This window comes from Xenopus tropicalis, chromosome 2 (assembly GCF_000004195.4).
Source record: "Xenopus tropicalis strain Nigerian chromosome 2, UCB_Xtro_10.0, whole genome shotgun sequence".
Classification (NCBI taxonomy): Eukaryota; Metazoa; Chordata; class Amphibia; order Anura; family Pipidae; genus Xenopus; species Xenopus tropicalis.
In genome coordinates, this window is record NC_030678.2 from 109320473 (window position 1) to 109343168 (window position 22696).

Consider the following 22696-nt stretch of genomic DNA (forward strand, 5'->3'; position numbering starts at 1 on the left):
TTTTTTTTATAGACTTTATTGACCATGTTATAAAAAATGTGCCAATAATGTTTCCATAATATAACCTGAGGGCCAACACTGTTTATTTAAAGGATAAGATTATAGACTGTTATATTCCCATAAAACATTTTTTTTAAGAAACATATGGTAAAACCTTCAGGCTTATTCATATATTACAGCTAACTGGGCAACACAAATGTATTCTACACAGTGTAGAATAGGATTTGTTAGATATAAATTCATGAATATGTAACCATAACTATGATTATAACTTGCAATAAAAATACTTCATATATTCAAGATAAAAACCTGCCTTCTGGGATTAACAGCATGGGTTTACTGCATAGATTAGAAAAAAAAGCTTCCATATGTATAATATTAAATATGCAATATACACTACGAGGTCTGTTAGATTGAAATAATACAGATAAGGCACACGAAAATGAAGCAGTCAGGATAAATGAGACATGCACATTAAGAAACATGCTGCAGATGAGTGTAATTCAAGTAGTTAGATCAGCAATATTTTGCAAAGTCTGTATTCTATTGTTCCCTTTAAAGATATTACACTACCAGAGATGTCTCTGTGCTCCACATTACGTGGGTAAAGGCACTGGTTCTGCATTGGTTGTGCAAGTAAGTTGTTACAATTAAACACGATGCTTCTTTAATAAGTGCGTGAGTGGCACTCGTACTGCCTACTGTTATTTGGAATGTGGGCAATTCAGCCCTTGTTTGCATAACTTCTGTGGGCTAGAGCATAATATACATATATATATATATATATATATATATATATATATATATATATACATATATATACATATATATATACATATATATATACATATATATATATATACATATATATACACGTTCTATATATTTATATAAAAGATAGGCTGCCCTTGACTCTCCAGACAAATGCACAACATGAATTTTAAAGACCCTTAACACCAAAAAGAAAGACAAAAAAATGTATATTTTTATACATATTGGGTTTCTTTTGAAGTTCAAACCTGGGTTTTGTTTAGTAGTGTGTAGGAAGATCTGCTCCAAATGGACAGGGTTGTGTGTGTAATTAAAGATCTCTTTACTGTGAGCCACCATATTCAGCCAAAGGCTTCTACTAATGCATATTAATGACCTGGGCCAGAAACACTGGAAAGCAGAAGCAACCTTGTGGTGTCAGAAACTGATGCAACTGACTCTGCAGCTTTCCCCAACTAAAGCAATGCCAATAAAACACCCATAACTGTCTCTTAAGACATCTGCATCTTTTCTGTATATTAGACATGATGCCATTTTCAGGAATTCTATTTCTGTGACTAGACCTGGGAATGTTGCAGAAACAAAGCTGAGTATGCATACAGATGAAATAGATGCTTTTGTGTCAGGCATGCATTACTGTCATTTCAGTGGCCATATAGCTTGGCCATGTGTAAACAATGCTATACTAAAGCCTGCTTGAAATGCAAGAACATTATATAATGCAAGGTACAGACCTTAGGTAAGAGATCTTCCACCTGCTGAAGGATGCTGGGAGTTGTACATTCTGGAGACCAATAAGTTAAAGATTACTGGTTACTTCAGTGTGAGCCAAAGCAATGTGTTTGGCACAAATGAAGGCCGAAAGGTTCTACTTGTGATAAAGCTAGAAAGGGCATATGTAACATTAGAAGAACAACTGTACCATCACACAATTGATATGGTTTGACATTCTGTGGATACAGCTTCTCAAGAATTTTTTCAGTGGGTTGGTGCACAAGTCCAACTCACCTAAGGTAACACTGATTTCCATGAAAATACTTCCAAATCAGATCTATAAGGGATACTCTGAAGCTAAGCTGCTGTGTAGCTTCAGTATCTCAAATTAAAACACCAAATGAGCATTTAGGTTCAAACAAAAGGTCTCCCAGTTACAATATCAATAGCAGCAATGATGGTTAGAAATATTATTGTCCCAGCCCCGCTCAGTTATTGACGAAGAGCGATTGCTAACAGAACAAGTTGAGGCAGGTAGCACAAGAGCAACAGAGTATTTTCTCTTTAAGGATGAGGTGATAGGATAAATAGCACATGTGGTAGTTTAATGCAGTATTCATGCAGATACATATTTTGCTGTGAAGGTTAGTGCAGATAACAGCCTCAGTGAACAGGACAAAGTCAAGTAGCATGCTCCTCCAAGTCTTCACCCTGCAGCTGTCGGTAAGACACACTTATTTTCTAGCTAGGGGTTCAGATAGCTTCTTAAGCCTTTTCTTTAACTCCAGAGGAAACTTCTCGTAGCATTTCTTACAGACAGGCTTCATGTCAAATTCCACAAATTTGTTCCTAGGAAAAAAAAAGTTTATGTAAATACCAGATAAACGTCACTTCTACATGCATCATTGATTTCAGTTCTCAAACCATGCTATGGCACTTTCTCTCTATTTCTTGGAACACAGTTTAAGCAAAATCCTTTTTGTGACAATTAGCAGTTGACAGCAAAGTGGGTGGTTAATCAGAACACATATAAATCATACCTTAACATGAAAAGTTTAGATAATAGGATATTAATCTAGGACATGCAACAAGTTAAGCTTTAACCAAGAGCAGACCTGGACTTGCAATCTGGATTCTGGCAAATGCCAGAGGGGCTGCTGTAAAATGCCACAGACAGTCAATATTTAGTGGGTTGGTGGGGGGCTGTTTGGGCCTCATGTAGACACGTAAAATCCCAGGGCCTATTTTGAATCTCAGTCTAGACTTTGGTTCTTGCTCATTATTATATAAATTATATATAGTATGCACAATCACACATTAACATGTGCACAAAAAGAAAAATCACCAATGTGGCATTTTATTAAAGAATAGAAAAGTGCATTAGTGACTGCATTGCTAGCAATCCATAAGGGCAATGCAATAAATGTCACAAAGTGTCCACCGTGTCTAGTACCAATCAGATGTATCCTAGTAATAAAATAAAATCTCTTAACATTTGTATCCCTAATTCCTAGGTTTTTATCTTTCTAAACTGTGGTGCGTAATATTTGGGAACATTTTGCTCCTCAGTTTACATGCCAAAGAGTGTAAACTATTCACACTACTTCACACAAGAGTGTATTCTGTTTGCCTCTAGTGTTAATAAATACACCCCATACTGTACAAACATCACCGGTGGTGTTGTCTATAGCAACCAATCAGAACTTTGCTTTTGTTTTCTACAATTGCTGTTTGGTTGCAAGGACAACATCACCAATGATGTTTATTTCCAGTGTTAATAAATACACCATATATGTACCACTATTTAAGTACATGCTGTTTATCATGCAGAACACATACTAATCTAGAATATAGAATGAAGCGGTTGGTTTATAAAATATATTTGAATTTGTATCTTCTAATCGGTTTTATGTGAATAAGCTTTTGTGTGATATGAACAGGTATTAGTAATTGCATTGTATGTTCTGTCCTGAATACCTATATCACTCTGCTCTGTACAAAAGGCTTAAGTGGCATAAAAACATGACACTGTACAGATTGATACACCTATATTCCTTCAGTTACCATTTTTTTATGATTAGTAAACTGTGAAATTGGACACTCAAGCAGGTCACTGACCCAAGGGGGTAAATCACAGTAGAATGTAAACAATTCATAGACATGTTCCCTTTTTCTTTTTCTCTTTGTCCTTCGCCTCTTTTGACTGCCTTGATAGGCGGCGTTTGAACTCATCCGGCAATTTCTCATAACAGTGCTTGCAGGTGGGCTTTAGGTCTATCTCAACAAACTTATGTCTTCAGGGTAATGAAGGAAAGAAGGAAGAGTAAAAGCTCAGAGAGGAAGCAAACATAAAAACAAAGCATAAGAAAGAAAAAGAAAGAAAGGTGCTGCCTCATTGTAACCCTGCACTACAGCAAAAAGTAAACGTAACAAGGGACCCTGCCTATTCTATACCTTCATATATAGGATGCTGGCTTGGAATGCAATCCCTTCATGGTATTTATTCCTACAACTCCAGGAATAGCTGGGGTAAGGAAAAATGGCTAGTATGGACCATCTGGATAGGTTGGTGATAAGTGGTGTTCTAGGTTGCCCACTCTTATTTTGTGCTTGATCGCATGACCTAGCCCTATATTTCAATTAGAATGTATGTATGCTTATGAAGGAATAGATCAAGCACTTAAGACAAAACCAACAAAAACACATTCGACCACTGTTGAATCCTGCAGTTCACTAGCAATGCAATGAATTTTACTTCTGTGTGGGGATGAGAACAATAGCCAACAAACATGTTTTAATCACTAAAAAAATGTTATTCAGCCCCTTTAAATGAGTAGTAAATACAAAACTGTCTGAAAATGTTTATATTCACCTGTCTGTTGCTTTTTAAAGTCAGTATCCTAAATTAGATAATGGTTGCAGGACACACCATTGCTGGATCCAATAGCTTTAGAGCTTCTGAAGCAAATCATTTTATCAGGAGCAGAGTACCACAAAAATTTTTTAATGTGAAACTCCGTTTTGTGGGCAGAACTATACTTTTCCAATCAATGTGACTCTACAGCTCTAAGTCTGTTGCAGAATTAAACCAAAGCATCCTAAAAGAGACCAAACAATTGAACTATGAAGACGGGTATAGGAGCCGTCAGAGCGAGGACTGCATCAATGGTCCCCGATCCAACAAGAAAATCACACCTGCTGGATCGACACATGGCCAATTTTCCACCAGATATAGGTTGGGTGGGCCTTTCGGGGGTCCCCATTCATGGGCAGATAAGCTGACGAATTGGTCTGAAGGACTGAAATCAGCAGCTTCAATCTGCCTGTGTATAACCACCTTAAGACTAACTTCCTTATGGAGAAGGCTAGATCAGCACATGTTTTACACAGAAACAAACACTTACTTGAGTGTTAACTTTGTGTTGCAGGTAGAACATGCAAAACAATTCACACACCAGGCCTTGTTCAGGGCAGATACCACTAGAAGAATAAAAAAATATATATTTATACATTCTAAATTATATTTTGAAAATCTTACTGCACCCTTGTAACTGGACTTTAGCGAGTAATTTTTCTGATTCATTAGCTGTGCACCTGTGTCAGTCTAGGGATTTTAGCTTATATAGTGTAACTTGGAGCAAAAAACTGTGCAATTATCCTCATCTAACGCACAGGATTGTAGTATAAAGAGAGGATTTACAGTAGCTACAATCTCCATGTATGTATTCAAGGGGTAAACGAAGGAGAAAAGAAAAATGTGTGTATGGGGGGGGGGGGCGGGGTTCGGATGTGATAGGCTACTATTTTTTCTCTCTCAACTGAAAAGCCTGTAGTGTAAGGACCAAAGGCTGAACATTCCTTTTTCAGTTCATAACACTAAGGAACAGTTAAATATCTTTGCCCGCTCAGCAAATAACATTAAAGATAGTACTTACCATCACCTTCAATAACACGGTTGCAATGAAAGCAGACATCTCCGAAGAGCTGCAATTAAAAAAACAAAACAGGTCAATAACATAGAACTCCATCACATGACTTCTTAAGAAGACAATCACAGCAGTTAACTATTAACCAAATGTCCTTAATTTCTATAACAGAAAAGAGAAAAAACACAACAAAAAAAAATAATCAATTATATTATATGTAGCCACTCACCTGGTTGTAATGTGTCTCACAGTAAGCCAGCCCCTTCCTCTCATAATGGCGATGGCCAAGAAAGGGTTTTTCACACTTTGCACATACAAAATGCTGCAACAACAAAATCACATGCCTTAGAAGATTATAGGCATTATGTGGGTGGCAATGCAATCATAGAGACCATCATGGTCATATGGTCTTTGCATATTAGTTTGCTTGAAAGTAGAAGTATGATGCCAGTGCCTCTCAAGCTATCGCTCTCTGCTGAGGTTGCTGGGAGTTCTTGATACAGTCTCCTGATAGGCCCACAATTTTATATTCATTGATTTCCTGTTATTTATATAGCTCCAACACATTTCAGCAGAGATTATTCATCATTCACATCAGTCCCTACCCCAGAGGAGCTTGCAATCTAAGGTCCCTATCGCATTTACAAACACTATGGCCAATTTAGTCAGAAGCCAATTAACCTGCCCATATGTTTTTGGAGTGTGGGAGAATACTGGAGTACCCAGAGGAAACCCACAGAGACATGGGGAGAACATACAAACTCATTGCAAATAGTGCCCTGGCTGGGCTTGGACTCAGGACCCCAGCACTGCAATACTGACCTTAATGAACTCAGGACCCCAGCACTGAGCCACTGTGCTACCAATTATAATCCAAACTTTGGCTGGAGGTGGGGGGCAAACAATCACACCAGCCTGATTTAGCAACAGAATGTAAGTGGCCAAATTGATCAAAAATCCAACTGTTTAGCACCCTTATAAAATGAATAAATATTGATTTGTATGCCGAGCTAAACACAGGACCATAGAATTTTGAGTAAATTAAAGAAGCAGGCGTCATCTGGCTTGTAAATATGCATATACTGCTCTTCTGTAAGAAATTATAACAATTTGCAAGAACATAGAAAGTCCTGGAACCGAGCAGTGCTTTTAACTGTTTTATCTCTATTTGACCAGCAAAAGGCTACCTGCTAAATTGTTGCTTGTCAATAGACAAGTAGCAAAGTAGCAAACTTTAGACTGTTTATTACATTAGCCTCAGCATCTTATGAGACTGATGAACTTCCAAGACTTGACCTGTTTCTGAACTGCAGTGCCATCATTCTCCCCAGACTGTCAGGATGCTGAGTATGGTTAACAATACTAATTTTCAAGTCTTTTTTAAATTTGTAAAGATCTGGACCAACACGCAAGGAGCTGGTTGGATAGTTATTCCCCAGTACCAAACCTTTGATTCATCCAGAGTTCTGTGCTTAATAGGAGGAACCAGCAGGGGTGAAAGGCACCACCCTTCTCCATAAATGCCCATACATTTTAATTGTTTTGCCAGGATTAGAGCAGTTTGGTCATTCAAACAATACATTAAACTTTTTGCAAATAAAATTTGTCATTCAACCAGTAAGCATTTAATTGATGTTGCAGCCCTACCTCCACGTGCCATTGCTTTCCCATAGCATTGACCACACGTCCTTCAATTGGTCTTCTGCAAGCTCCACATATAGGGACACCCATCTTGTCATGACAAGGTAAGCAATACAGCTCACCTTTTAGCTCACGAGCATCGGCAGTCAGCTCTTTTCTATAACACAAATAAATAAATATTGTTTAGGAATAATGAGAATTATTAAAAGGAACAAAGCACAGCATAATCATGTAGACAATGTGGAAAGAGCTAGGGCATTTTGTCTGCAGTGTATTCAGTAGTAACAAACAGCTTGGAAATCACCTTGTTCCTCCTACTGACTTAAAAATAAAACACCTAAAGGAAGAAGAATGTGGTGGAAAAAATGCCTAAAATCAGTGTGTGCTATAAGCTAAAATGAACAATGAATTGAAATAACATGCCATATAAGGCTAATGTCCAACGGGGAGATTAGTCGCTGTGATTTTTAAAAAGCAAATTCCAGAGACAAGTCGTTCATTTTGTCTCTGCATAAAGAACAATATAAATCTCCATTACCTAAACCAACGATACTACTTTGAATCGTATATTGCTCTATATAGCTATGAGACCCTTTTTTGAGTGATCTTACAAAGAAGGCATTGCCATGCAAAAATGATGTGCTGACTTGTGTGAAATAGAAGCATTCCGTTGTTGAAATCTCTAGTAATTGCTTGTTAGGAAAAGACGAGCAACTAGTCGCTGGAACTCCCTTTTTAAAAATTTCATTGACTAATCTCCCTGTGGAGAACAACAAAACAGCAACTGATTCAAAGTGCTTACACTGAAAGAGAGACAATATTGTACATTTAAAGATAATGTGACACACCTACCCTCTTACTGTAAAATGTGGAACTATGCATAATTGGGTAAGTTATAGTATTCACAATTTGGAAGATATTATTGATGGATGTGGCAGTGGTATTGCCAAATTACAGACTACACATGATCCAAATATATGTCTTTCACATGGCATATTATCATCACGTATTTATAAAGCGCCAACATATTCAGCTGGAGGGGAAGGCCAATTAATACAGTAGTCCACCCTGATATGATAACAGAGTGAATAAGAATTTTGGCAGCATCTTGGGTAATGAATGATCTTATTTTGGAAATATTTCTTAGGTGAAAGTGACATTATTTGATTAGTAACTGGATACAGGGCCAGATTTCTTAACGTGGCGCCCCGAGGACTTCTATACATATGTTGTAGAGTTGCAGTCTGATTACACCCCAGTAGGTGAAAATACTAGACACTTTGGGTGTTTTGGGAATTTTCATATGTAGGACAACACCCAAACTATGTATTGTAGCCATGATATAGGATTTGAAACTCAATCAGTGCCCAACCCTCCTTCTCCAGGTGGTGATTCTTTTGCCCAAAAGATAAATTACACAAAATTGAAGGAATGTAAAAGCCCCCTCCCTTGCCTGCTTGGCAACAAACAATGCTAGATACAGAGCTGAGCAATTAAATGAACACGAAGGTGTCCCTATAAAATCTGGGGCCTGTGGATGGATATATATCCTACAGACCCAGTCCAGAATAATGTGGAGTAACAATGTCAAGCTAAAGTTTTATATGTTCTATCTGTTTTTGCTGTATACAAATAAAGCTGCCACATTGTAGGTCCAATACAAACTACCTAAATGAATAATAATAATAATAATAAAAAAAGATATTGTGATACATAACAGATGGTATCTTCATGTAATCAAGGCCAAATATAATATAAAGGAATACTACATTCAGTATGTCACTTGTAAAGGAAGGGGGCGGCAATAGTTTTAAATCAAAGATAGTAAACAAGCCTATAGATATGTATGTATACATGCACCATACCTATTAGGAAAATACACAAACTTCTGACCAACTGTTATTGTTCTTGCATATACTATCTTGTATTGTTCCTTTTTTACCATAATCTTCCTCATCTCTTTCCCTATTTCTTGTCCTACTTCATAAGAAGCCCAGCATGGACTATGGCCTGAATAGCATAGCTAACCCAAACAGCAACAGCATTTTCAAGCAGCAGCTTGTAAATGCACAGTGTCTAGCATGTATATTGGCTTTTTCTAAATGCATTCCTGCAAGAAAATGTCACAATCACATTAGCTTAATCTCATAAAAAAATGTTTTACACTAAGGGGCTGATTTACTAAGCCACGAATCCGACCCGAATTGGAAAAGTTCCGACTTGAAAACGAACATTTTGCGACTTTTTCGTAAGTTTTGCGATTTTTTCGGATTCTTTACGAATTTTTCGTTACCAATACGATTTTTGCGTAAAAACGCGAGTTTTTCGTATCCATTACGAAAGTTGCGTAAAAAGTTGCGCTTTTTTCGTAGCGTTAAAACTTACGCGAAAAGTTGCGCATTTTTCGTAGCGTTAAAACTTAAAAGGTGCAAAGTTTCGCGTAAGTTTTAACGCTACGAAAAAAGCGCAACTTTTTGCGCAAGTTTTAACACTACGAAAAATCGCCAGATTTTACGCAACTTTCGTAATGGCTACGAAAAACTTGCGTTTTACGCAAAAATCGTATTGGTAACGAAAAATTCGTAAAGAATCCGAAAAAATCGCAAAATACCGATCATTACAAAAAAAACGCAATCGGACTCATTTCGACCCGTTCGTGGGTAAGTAAATCAGCCCCTAAGTCTTGCCTTATCCAAGATGATCTATAATAAGTGCACAAGAGAAATAAGCCCTGTAGGCACAGTTTGTAAACCACCCTGTTTTAAAAGTACATAGAGGAGCTGACAATAGAAATATTTTGTTTTTCAAAAGAAGAAGAAACTCTCTTTTTCAAATGCAGGTAGTAGAGCAAGCCACAGGAGTACTAGTACATTATCAAAAGTATATCTTATTACCCAAACTGTAGACCATGACATGCATTGTTGCACTATATTAAGCAAGACAGATACTTACCCACAGTTGGCACAGTTAAAATGATCTGGGTGATATGGGTCATTCTTGAATATAAGGGGTTGTTCATCAATAATAGCATGGCACTTTTGGCAAATATACTTGCCAAGGCCTCTGGCTTTCTCTCGGTTGTGACAAGGACGGCAAAGGTGCCTAGAGAATAAAATCAAGAAACCAATTTAAAGGTTTATATAAGCAAACAGAAAAAAATACAATTTTTTGAACACGTTTAAAGGAACTGTAACACCAAAAAATAAAAATGTTTTTAAGTAATCATAATACAATGCACTGTTGCCCTGCACTGGTAAAATTTTCACATTTGCTTCAGAAACACTTCTATAGTTTATATAAAAAGCTGCTGTGTAGCCATGGAGGCAGCCATTCAAGCTGGAAAAAGGAGAAAAGGCACAGGTTACATAGCAGATAACAGATAAAACACCATTGTATTGTACAGAACTTATCTGTTATCTGCTATGTAACCTGTGCCTTTACTCTTTTAAACGGCTGCCCCCGTGGCTACACAGCAGCTTCATTTACTAAACTATAGCAATGTTTCTAAAGCAAATACACCAGTTGCACCAGTGCAGGGCAACAGTACATTATACTGTAATTCCTTTTATACACTTTGATTTTTTGGTGTTACTGTTCCTTTAAGGGGCAGGCTTGGAAATTGCACACTGTGACGTTGCTAATGCTTAGGTAATAACATATGCCATATTACAATTCACTTATTTAGAACATGAGGATGGGCTTGCACAGTGGCGCACAATCTGCTGAAATTACCAAGGCAACCAAAGCATAATTTTATTACTTATGCCAAATTTTCTGTCCAATACAAAAGATGCACAATCCTACTTACTTAATGGATTTGCAGAGCCCATTTGGAAAACAAATGCAGGCAATGGACTGATTCAAGTAAGACTATTATATAGTTTAAGGCTGATTCCACACGGGCATATTCTCGGCAAGCCGAAAAATGCTTGCTGAGGATACGCTCCGCTACTCTAGATTTACCCTACCTTGTGCCTGCACCCGAATGAATGAAATACGCTCGGGTGCAGGCACATTTCATTCATTCGGGTGCAGGCACAGGTAGGAGTGTATGGCGGTATTTTCGGCAAGCAATTTTCGGCTTGCTGAAAATATACGCCATACGCTCAGTGTGGCATCAACCTAAAGGGAGGCAGGCAGATCCCGCTCTCAAACCCACCTTCCAGCATTCTTAACAAATCCAATGTCTGCTAGGACTTGCTGACAGATATCACAGCGGAAACACTCTGGATGCCAGCTGTTGTTCATTGCCTTAATGACACGGCCAATGATGAATTCACCTGGGGAGGATACATAAAATACATTAGATATATTACCATTTACAAAATCTAGAGTTTGTGTATTGAGCAGCAGAAAGGAACCACTGGCTATTTATAAAACCATACATTTATTCTTTTCTTTTTAATAGAAAGCATGGAAACAGTGAATAGTGATTACATTATTTAACTCCCCTTTTAAAGGAACACTGTCATGAGAAAACATGTTTTTTCAAAATCCATCAGTTAACAGAACTTCTCCAGCAACATTCTGAATTTAAGTCTGTTTTTCAAAAGCACAGATTTTTTTAGATTTGATATTGAAATTTCACATGGCTAGCCATATTCTTCATTTTCCAGGGTGCCACAGCCATGTGACTTGTGCTCTGATAAACTTTAGTCACACGCCGAGCTGCAAGTTGGAGTGATATCTCCCTCTCCTTTCCCCCCACTAGCCAATCAGCAGAAAAATGGGAAGGTAGCAAGATAAAAGCTGCCAGTAGATATCAGAATAGCACTCGTAATAGTAAGAAATCCAAGTCCGGCTTGGGACTCCTCCAGTTACATGGGTGTAAGAGAAACAATAGGTTAGGCTGATGCCACACGTGGCGTAGGGCTGATTTTTTCGGCAAGCGGAAAAACGCTTGCCGAAAATTCAGCCCTACGCCTCCTACTTGTGCCTGCACCCGAATGAATGGGATACGCTCGGGTGCAGGCACATGTAGCCGATATACGCATGAAAACGCGAGAGAATGCGCATCATGGTGGAGAGAGTGAAATTAATGGAGATCTCACAAAGGGACACAGGGAAAAAAAAAAAGAATCGTAAAAAGGGTAATTATTGACTAGAAGGCTTACCCTGTCCAAGAAAATCATGTGTGTTATTTATTTTCCATTGCATACTCCAGGCAAAGTATTCTTTGCACTGAGCATGTCTTCTCTACATATTGACATTTCTACATGTAAACGGTAGATGTCATTATGATTGTTCTAATCAAGGCTTTTCCCAGAAAACATTAGAACAGCACCATTTAGTTATGGCTGCCTGAAAGAGATGTGGAATCCCATCAATAATTTGAGTGCAATACCTATGCTTCCTTACAGCCTATTTATAAGTAAAATATATGCTATGAGCAAGCAATGAGTCAGATACTCAGTAGGATATACTGACAAAATAATACACAAGAAGTCATATGCATCTACATATTAATGTTTATTCCTGTTGGTGGTGAATGTAATATTTGCTTTTCTGACACTGAACAATGAAGTTACTGCACTTTATTGGCTAAATCACAAGGTAGGATGTTTGCCTAGTTTGACCAAGCAATATTGTGTACATGTGACAGATCCCTTAGTTTACTCAGTAAGATAATACACTGTATAAAACATCTGTCAATATTCAGTCCAAGAGTTCCTAACAAATGTGTAAAATCCTATTTTCCAAAAATAAAATAATGACTTGAAACAGATTTACTTGTTACATGCCACAATGCACCTTCACTGCATTACAGTAAAAAAATATTTACAGACATTGACATGGCCAGTAAAAGCTGATATCCTGGGCCGATCTGAGACTGAATGTCTGCATTCATTTCTGCAAAGCATGACACTATTTACCAGTGACTATATGTGGACAAAGAGGCATGTCTTACACAGTCTAACTGCCATTTTTAAAAGGCAAAAAAATGCTTTTAATTGCTGATTTGATAAATAAGTAAATGAAAGCCACATATCTGAAAAACAAACAAACTGCTACTTACCACACTGATGGCAGCAGGGAGCAAACAGCATTTGGAAATCATGCTCACAATATTTTCTGCCTTCAAACTGCAATTATAAAAATAAAATGTATTTGTAATTGCTTATGAAAAGCTCACTATAGTTAAAGACTGCAGAGACCACTAAGAAGTACATACTAAATAGCCCTTTAAGGTGTTGCTCAAGGTATATGAAGATCAGGAAATGGGCTGTGGAAAGGTACTGGATGCAGAGATCCAAGCAGAAGCAGGGAGAGGGCAATGAGGGAGTGAAGCAAATATTTCTGAAAGTTTTTGTCATTTGCCAGGTTAACACTCCAAAACAATAAGACCTCGAAACAAAATCCCGCTGGTGTTGGACAGGGCTTGGATAGAGATAATAGCTAAGATATGTGCTATACAGCATTAAGGGCTCTGGCACACAGGGAGATTAGTCGCCCGCGACAAAACTCCCTGTTCGCGGGCGACTAATCTCCCCGAGTTGCCTTTCCCTGCCATCCCACGGGCGAAAATGTAAGTCGCCAGTGGGATGGCACACGCGGCGGCGCGATTTCGCGCATATCACCGAAGTTGCCTCACAAGGCTTTTTCGGCGATATACTCTACAGTTTCAGAAACACTTTCTGTATTATATTTGTTCCCTGTAGTGGTATCTGGTATCCATTGGATTATATTTCCATTATTATTATTATTATTATTATTATTTTTTTTTTTGGATTATTTGAACACTAATGGGATATTCACCTCCAAAACTCATTTATTATATAAATGACAATTTTTAAAGTCAGCCAGGCTAAGTAACCCCAGCAGCTGTGCTGACCAAACTTTTCATGAGTACAAAACAAAACTTTTTTTTGCTATTAAAAAAAATAAAAAAAATAATAATAATAAATAAATAATTAAGTAGTATTTCTTTGTGAAGGCAACATGCTAGTGATTAAACCTGTGTGTATTTCTGGTTTATAACAGTAACCTTATCTGCCCACACAAGCACAAGCAGAGAGTTTTGAATTCTGACACTGCTACCTTATATTCTTAGTGACACAGCTCACTTCCCATATAGTTAATATATGGAAAAGCTGCACTAACTTGTTTACAGATCAACAAACAAGATTTAGTGTCTAATGGTAATGACACACAGGGAGATTTGTTCCCAAGGTTAAATTTGGGCTACAGAGGGAAACAAATCTCCCCTGAAAGCTTTGCCACCGACAAAATAGTGAACTTCCAGGGGCAAAATATATACAACGTCTTTTTTTCCCGCTAATGATAATTGCCTGACCCAATACTCCAAGTTCTATGATAAATGTGCCCCTAAGGGCTTGGTTTAACCGGACCAACAAATCTGCAGGGATTCAAACAAATCCAGAAACAAATTCTGGATTGTGTGCATCCCTAGCTAGAACAAAATATATGCAACATTGTATTAAATCACCCAATCTGCTCAAAACCAGCATACACAACAAATTCTTAAAGGAGAAGGAAAGTCATTTTGGCATTTTACTGCCAATAGATTTGCCACATTAGTGCCACCTAGACCAATATATGTATTCTGCAGGAAACATTGCCAAACCTGAGTAAAGACCCCTAGAAGCTTTCTCCATTTGCTTAAGACAGCAGCTGCCATTTTAAATAGCTTCCTGCTTGCAGCTCTAGCAGTTATAGCAGAGATCACACATTCCTAAGGGAAGGGGGAGGGAGTTCTTAGCATTCTTACAGGAGGGGGGAGCAGGAGACAGCTGTGCTGACTCTGGCCATGGGAATTAAGGATTTGTCTGAGAGAGGAAGTCAGATACCAGAAGAACATGTTTACAAAAAATCTTGTGTTTCTTTTGATATAGATGCAGCGTTTATGTGAGTGCTTCCTGATAAAGTTTACTTAGTTTTTACAATTCCTTCTCCTTTAAAGGAAAAACGTGCCTTGTCTTGTGCTTGTGAAAATTGCTATAAACAACACGAGTGTTTTAAGCTTTAGGCAATAAAGAATAATATATAGTGCTTGTTTAACTCTGGGTTATATCCAATAAATTCCCTCTATATTTAAAAAGGTATAATTCACTGGAACATTTTTGTTTTTGACATAATAAGCCCTAGCGATGTGCAGGTTGAAAAATATTCGATCTGCACCTGACCCTAACCCACCATAAGCCACTGTGGATTGCACCCGGCCTGCTGATTTATGTACCTGAGCCTTCTCTGATGTTATGCCACTGGAGGGGGCATGGCAAGCATAAGTATATAAACTAGAGCCGTCCCACGTCACTTGTGTGATGGGACGAAGAGGTTGTAGTAGCACAACAAAGAGGTTGTAGTAGCACCTGGGTAACAGCAAATTTGACTGCCACTGAAGAAGGAATGGGCCAGTCCGAACTGCAGGTTTTGAACTGAATCGCACATCGCTATTAAGCACATAATCAGCAAACTAAAACCAACAATTCAGAGATGGTATAGTTTAGGCCAACTGATATCTGACTTATTTAATTTAAGCCCTCCTTGGAGGCATCTGCCCCACCCCATTAGCTAATAACAAGGTAACAGATGTAGGAGACCGTTGGTGTATCAACCAGCCCTAGTCCTTTCCTAGGACAGCAAATAAATGTTTACCTCAAATATTACCCTAATTTACCTTCTAGATACTCCTTAAAGTTTAGGCAGTATAACAAAAAGGCATCATCCCCATATCTCACCCTAACTGTCCTTCAGGTTGAGCCCCTTTGCCATTGCTCCACCACCCCCAGGGCTTTACTTCTGTCATGAGCCATGTGGATTCTGTAGAGCCTGGGACCGCAGAGATGTTTGGGCAATAATTGAAACCTATGCTGCACGCTAAATAAAACAAAATATTTCTGCAGTGACGTCATTTCTGCCCACAATGTTGCAATTTACAGTCCTACCTCTAACCCCTATTGTATGAAAGAATATGGCAGTAGTGGGAGCAATTTATTTATTTAAAGTTTTATTTACTCTATAGCAGGGGTCCCCAACCTTTCTTACTCGTGAGTCACAGTCAAATGTAAAAAGACTTGGAGAGCAACACAAGCACCATCAAAGTTCATGGAGATGCTAAATAAGGGCTAAGATTGGCTATTAGGTATCAATAACGTAGCAATGTTTAGAAACAGGGGGTGAAAACCCTGCAATTCATTCTTTGTGGAGTACAGTTTCCAAAGCTTGTTTATTTCTAGCACCAAATACATTATGCTATTGCCACTAGCATGTATTAAAATATATATTTCTAAATGTTACAAAAATGCTTTTCAATCAAAAACAACAAATTCTGCAATTTAAAGGGATAATTCCCATTGTGGAAAATATTACTCGACAGAGGGGATGTTGACTACTGACTGTATGGAGAGAATCATAGGTGAGTCAAGAGAGCCCACACGGAACTACAAAGGAAAACAAACACACAGCCCTTACCTCATAGAAGAGTCCCTCTGGGAACTGCTGAAAGCACTGAGCACATACAAAACACTGCTCATGGTACAGTTCCCCGTTGCTGTTGACAATCTTTTCAGAAGGAGCAAAACCAGATCGACAGCGCTCACAAATTGCATTGGCCAGCGCATTCGCCATGTTGCTGCAAAAACAGAGACAAGGTTCAGCCCCCTAAATTGGATTTTTAACTGTTCAATCTATGTAGGCAATACATGTAGTAACAGACTGCACATGAGTTAGTGCATAGTTAAAGAAGAAGGAAAGGTCTAATCACTGGGGGGTGCCAAAATATTTGTAAACAGTACCTTGTACTAAGATATAAATAATCCTTATTGGATGCAACACAATCCTATTGGGTTTAATCAATGTTTTATTGATTTTTTTAGTAGACTTAAGGCATGGAGATCCAAATTATGTAAAGACCCCTTATGGAAAGCACTTGGTCCCAAGCATTCTGGATAATGTGTCCTATAAAATGCCATGTATTAGTATTTTCTAGCATACATTCAACAAGTAAGGCAAATAGCATGGTAACTTTTCACTATATTAAGCAAGCGCCAACTCTATTTGAGTTAAGCATGGTAACTCCCACTGACAAACAAATATACACAAGTATAGTGTCTGGGATAATCAAAGCATTGTCTAAAAATATTCAGTAGTTTAAATTTGTTTGTATATTTATTGGCTATTAAAAGCAATATCTGTCTGTTGGCTTATATTCCCTCCACTTCTAATTCTGACTGAAAAAATGTAAACAGATAAACAGATTTTGAGGAGAAATGACTTCTGCTACATTATGTCAGACAGACAGAAAGGGATAGTCAAATACGGATTTCAACTACAAATGACTTAAAAACATTTGAAATTCAAAACAATGGTTTAATCATAGGAATTCGCAAGAAAAGCCAAGCTGGCTATACTCTTAATCATAGGAAGTGCAAAGAGGCGGCCTAAACCCCTTTTATTTTTAAATATTGGAAAGTTGCTTAGAATTACATTTTCATTTACTAGATATTTTTAACTGTCTCCTAATCAAAGTAATCGTATTGTGTATGTGTAAGGAAATTAGACTGAAATTAGACTGAGGAAATGAATGGATGTGAATGAGAGAATACGTTTTGTAAGGAGCTGTGTAATGCACAGGCAGTATAGAAATGCAGCGTAACAATAAAATAACAATGATTACTAAAATAATAAAAGCAACAATATAAGTTAAAACTACAATAATGATATTTAGGGAAAATGAAAGAAACAGTATAATGCCACACCCAGTAACAATAAGCAGGAAATATTTTAAAAGGCACCAGTGGACCCTATATGAAATAAAGGGAGAGCTTCTAGGTGGATTAATGTTTCTGGTGACACAGTTATGATGAGTTATTTGTTATTTGTCACAGAATGCCCTCCCCATTTAGTCAGCAGTGTGACAACAGCCTAACCCCTCACTGACTGAGTGCTAGCCTCACTCCCCTTCCTATATTTGCCAATATATGTAGCACACATTCCAAGTGGTCAGAACTGCAGTCCAAAAGCAGTAACACAGACACTACTGGAAACATGCTTGGAAACAGAGAAACTGTAGCAAAATATCTTTGCTTATTTGCATGGAAAATTTGATTTCTATGCACAGAACATTTTCCTGTCCCCTCTTAAATTTACTCCTATGAAACGATCTTATTACTGGGGAAGTAAACATGGTGATTCTACAATGGCATTAGGCATTAGTGTGCCTAGCAGTCATTAACAATTATGTTATTATGGCAGAAAAGAAACATTATGACAGACACTGTAAATAGCATATAAGCTCTTTCAAAGAAACTTAGAATGCAGATAAGCACTCCCACTTCAGAGTGTTTTAAATAAATCATATACAATTCATGTTACAGGCTGACCTAGTTAACCTCCTTTCTAGGCCTGCATTTTGTACTTCTGATTCAGCTGTCTTAGAGGCCATTATTAGACTCATGGCTATTCCACAGAAATGCACAAGGCCTCAAATACTTTACAGGCTAATAGCACAGGGGATGGTATGACTGCCTATGCCCTCTGGTACAGACCACTTGCTTGAATGTTTTTTTCACGGTGGTCTGCCTTTCACTGCTTTGCATGTGTCAGCCTGGATGGCTTCCATTTAATAACAGCAAGAACACTGACAGGTGGACAGGGTGTTGCAATGCCTGCTTTTTTCTGCCCAACTGCAGTAATGGTTATAACGCCCTGAGTCTTACTTTACTTAGTTAGAGTTAACCTCCAACAGCTCAGCTACTCCATTATAGCTACCTTTATGCTTTAAAGGTTTCATTATGGGGCTCATCAAACTAAGTTGGCATATTTCTAGGCAGTAATAAGGTTTTTAAACACAAAAATTCAACATTTTGGGTCAAAGATGTATACAGAATTTAAAAACAAAATAATAAATACATTTGCCCATATGGACATAACCTACATATAGTTACCAGCAATTTTTAGACATAAAATAATAATAATAATGAAAATGTTGAAGTAAATGTGGTAAAACATAAAGCAGTATACCCCTCTGAAATACCAATAGGCACAATTTAATAAGGGTTTGCCCTTAAAAGACTGCAATCACCATAACTGATTTTTAGGCTAGGTGTTCAAAATTATATGTATGATTTTAGCACCCCAAAATTTATCATGGGGAGTTTAAATCAGTATACAAACCAATGCCACCAAAAAGTCACAAGACATGATCACTTACAATCTAGCATAGAAGTCGCAAATTTCTTTATAGACCTTGACATCACTGCGCCTTCTTTGCAAGTTTGATACTGGCTTTTCATCTTCTCCTCCACCTTCCTGGGGTACAAAATTGTTTGGTACTTCCATGGGAGGCAGTTCCCCATTTTCTGGAATATCTGGGTGAATCCTAGTCTGAAATTCCATTCTTTTGACCCTTTTGGATATTCTCAGCAGAAACGTAGAATTTCCAGCAAAGTGACTAGTTCCTGGGCTAAACTTTATAAAAATTGTAGTTAATACCGCTCTCAGACTACAGCTCTTCCAGACTGACACAATGAGTCACACTGGAATACATTACTAGGCAGCAAGCAAATTCCACAGCATCCATTCCAACTATGGCTGTGAAGTATAAACACGTCACATATGATAGGTGGGACTCAGCTGCTCCCTCATGTTGATTTTAAAAATTCCATTCCCTCCACAGAGTGGAAAATTAACTGTTAAACTGCACTGCATTATTATTTAGTGCTCTGTAGCCAGCAATACTTGGGCTATAACTTCCAGCACAATAAAAACACTGCTGATTCAAACCAGAGTACAAGATTTTAAGCTTCTGGGCAAGCCAACTGACTAGAAGCTATACTTAGCATACTTTCTGCAAGTGTTTATTGTGCCTTTTACAGACAAATCTTTCTTTGGTTCCCAATCTCAGAAAAAAAGAACCTTGTTATAGAAAGTAAATTACAAACTAAACAAAGGTTTCACTCATGCACTGCAGTTACACAGTTGCAACCAGTCTTTAATTTAGAAACAGTCTTATTTTTTTATTGTCTGGCCTATGGAATTTGTGGTCCCTGTAAAGCTATACATGTGAAGATCTGCTCGTTTGACAAGGTTGCCAAACAAGCAGATCTTTCACTAATATGCCCTCCTTGAGGTGGGCAATATCAGATTGATTCAATCCTTTAGCCCTCTGGCCATGGGACTGATGGGATGCAGGCCATTGGGATGAATCAATTAGCCAATTCACTCCTCATCTGGATGTCACCTGCATAAGATTTTTACACCCGCCCGATTGACATATGGGCAATTTTCGGACACACTCATCTGAGGGCCCCATACACAGGCTGAAAAGCTGCCGGCCTGTGTATGACTACCTTAACTTTTCAAGGAAAGGTAACTGTGACCAAGACACCTAGTGGCACATTTACTTATCCACGAACGCTCCGAGCGTTCGTTCGATCGGTCCAATTGTATTTTCCGTGACTTTTCCGTACCTTGCGCAACTTTTTGCGACGCTTGTGCGACTTTTTCGTATTTTTAGAGCGAAAAAATCGGATCGGATTTGCCACTGTTTACAATCGTTCGGTACAAAAATTTTGTGACTTTCGGATCACCAATAGGATATTATCATGAATAATACAATTTTTTCGTATGCATTTTCGTGATATTTGCGATCTTCAGAAATTTTCGTTTCCAATTCGGGATTCGAACTCGTGTTTTGATAAATCTGCCCCCTAGTGTATGTCAAAAAAGTGTTTCTTTTCTATACAGGCACCAGGGGGTCTGTATAGGTGGCAAAAAATGATGCATGCATGGAGACCAATTTAAACAATAATATCATCTCGTCAGTAAAAATGTGCGCCAGTGATGCCCAATTTATGTCCCGCTACAGAAAAGGGGCCCACCAGGTAGCTGTGCTGTCTGCACTAATTTTCTAAGCACCACAAACGTAACGCCTGCATTACCACATTCAAAGTTTTCTAATATGGCACTTCATTGAATGCACGCAAATTGCTGCATAAAGGGCAAAACAAAGCAAAGAATAAGAAAGAAATCAAGTGTTTTTTAATATTTACAGAGTTACTGTAGTTGGATGTGAGCGGAAAGGTTATCAGGGGCCACACATAAAGGGCAGTAAAATGTTGCTTGTTGCCCTCTACTGATCTGTGTACTTAAGTTTCTAACACACAGCAAAATATAGATAGTCTGCGTTAATTCAAGCAGTAGTAGAGAAATTACTTTGGGCTAGGACAAGACCGTGCAGAAATATTAATGATGTTTAAACATTGTGACATGAAAAAGAAAGCAGATGATGTAACTGGCTAACAACAAAGTGTCAGTCTCTGTTGGAAATCATCTTCCACGCCTAAAGATCCTTATAGGGTTGTATCCTCCATCGACACCAGACTCTCTGGCACTGAACTGCATACTTATTATAGAAATGCCTGCATTGAAATGTCACCTTCTGGCCTGACCTTTAACAGAAATAGTAAAGTAGGAGAGGGAACTTATAATTCTGCCTTCTTTACAGAGTATGGTGATTTTACATTTTTAAATGTGCAATTAGTTTGCAACTCCCAGGCTGAGCCAATTATTAATTCAGAGAGAAATATTAATTTAAATTCATAGCAATCCAGGTATTTGGCATTTAAACAAAATCCAAGAGGCAGATGAAACAATACTCTTACAATGCAAGCACTATAAACAAGCTGCTTGAATGCACAGCTTAACATTTTAAATCCAAGAATACAAAAAGTACTACAGGTATAGTACCAAGGGTATTCCAGATAAGGGGTCTTTCCGTAATTTGGATCTCCATACCTCGTCTGCTAAAAAATGTTTTATAACTACACAGAAAAGGGAATTTAATTTTAAAATTGTGAATTATTTGATTAAAATGGAGTCCATAATTCGGAGCTTTCTGGATAACGTGTTTCCCGATAAGGGGTCTGATACCTGTATACAGGAGATAAGTTTGTGATAAAGAAAGAACTCAAAAGTTTTGAGCCTTTGGGTGAGAACTAATATAGTTTTATGTATAAAGCAGTATTAACCAAAGGGACAACAACTGGATTCCACTAGAAGCTTCTGTTTCAAAATCTCTTCACTATAAATATGTCAGATTGCCAGACATATTGGAAACAAACATTAAAAATAACTGAGCTGGCTACATTTTAAAACTGAATATATGATATTTTTATGGCATCAATTTGCAATTAGCATAGAACTGCTAACTGTAATTTTATGAGAAATCTGGTAACTTCAAGTGGAAAGATCATACATGGTCTGTTAGGCAGGTTTGCCATTTCAGCCAAAACGTCAACATATTTTGCACTGTGTTGGGTTCATTTTAACACAGTGAAAATATTACTAGCAGAAACCCTAAAAGGTCACATGAAAAAGGAAGTGGGAGACTCACATGTGGCCAAATCATACATAAAGCATATGACTGGCCCACATGTCAAACATGGAGGTCAGCAGCTGAGCAGGCTGTCCTAATTTGCTGGCAAGCAATATGGTAGTACCCGCTAGCAAAGCAGAATGGCACTCTGCTGCTCAAAGCAGCTGCACACATGCTGGTGAATCAACATATCTATTTAATTTGATATTTGTGTCTATTTGCTCGTACTTTCCAGACAGTTATAAAACAGGCTGAACTGCTGGACATCCATCTGGATAATTTAGCCTCTGATTGGCACGTTAAGGGC

The 22696-nt window shown here is 38.0% G+C and overlaps 1 protein-coding gene across 5 annotated transcripts in view; it reads right to left on the reverse strand.

Moving 5' to 3' along the window:
• lims1 (LIM-type zinc finger domains 1) overlaps positions 1-22696 on the reverse strand; it is a 60031-nt gene continuing 37335 nt past the window's right edge. For 2 of the 5 annotated variants that reach the window (XM_012956571.3, XM_012956570.3), the window contains exons 2-11: positions 16485-16644; positions 13069-13135; positions 11212-11332; positions 10005-10154; positions 7059-7209; positions 5641-5733; positions 5421-5469; positions 4890-4965; positions 3604-3779; positions 1-2334 (exon numbers count right to left, since the gene is read on the reverse strand). In XM_012956571.3, the coding sequence (XP_012812025.1) occupies positions 3638-3779; positions 4890-4965; positions 5421-5469; positions 5641-5733; positions 7059-7209; positions 10005-10154; positions 11212-11332; positions 13069-13135; positions 16485-16644 (1009 nt within the window). In that variant the 3' untranslated portion in view covers positions 1-2334; positions 3604-3637. 5 annotated transcript variants of the gene reach the window in all.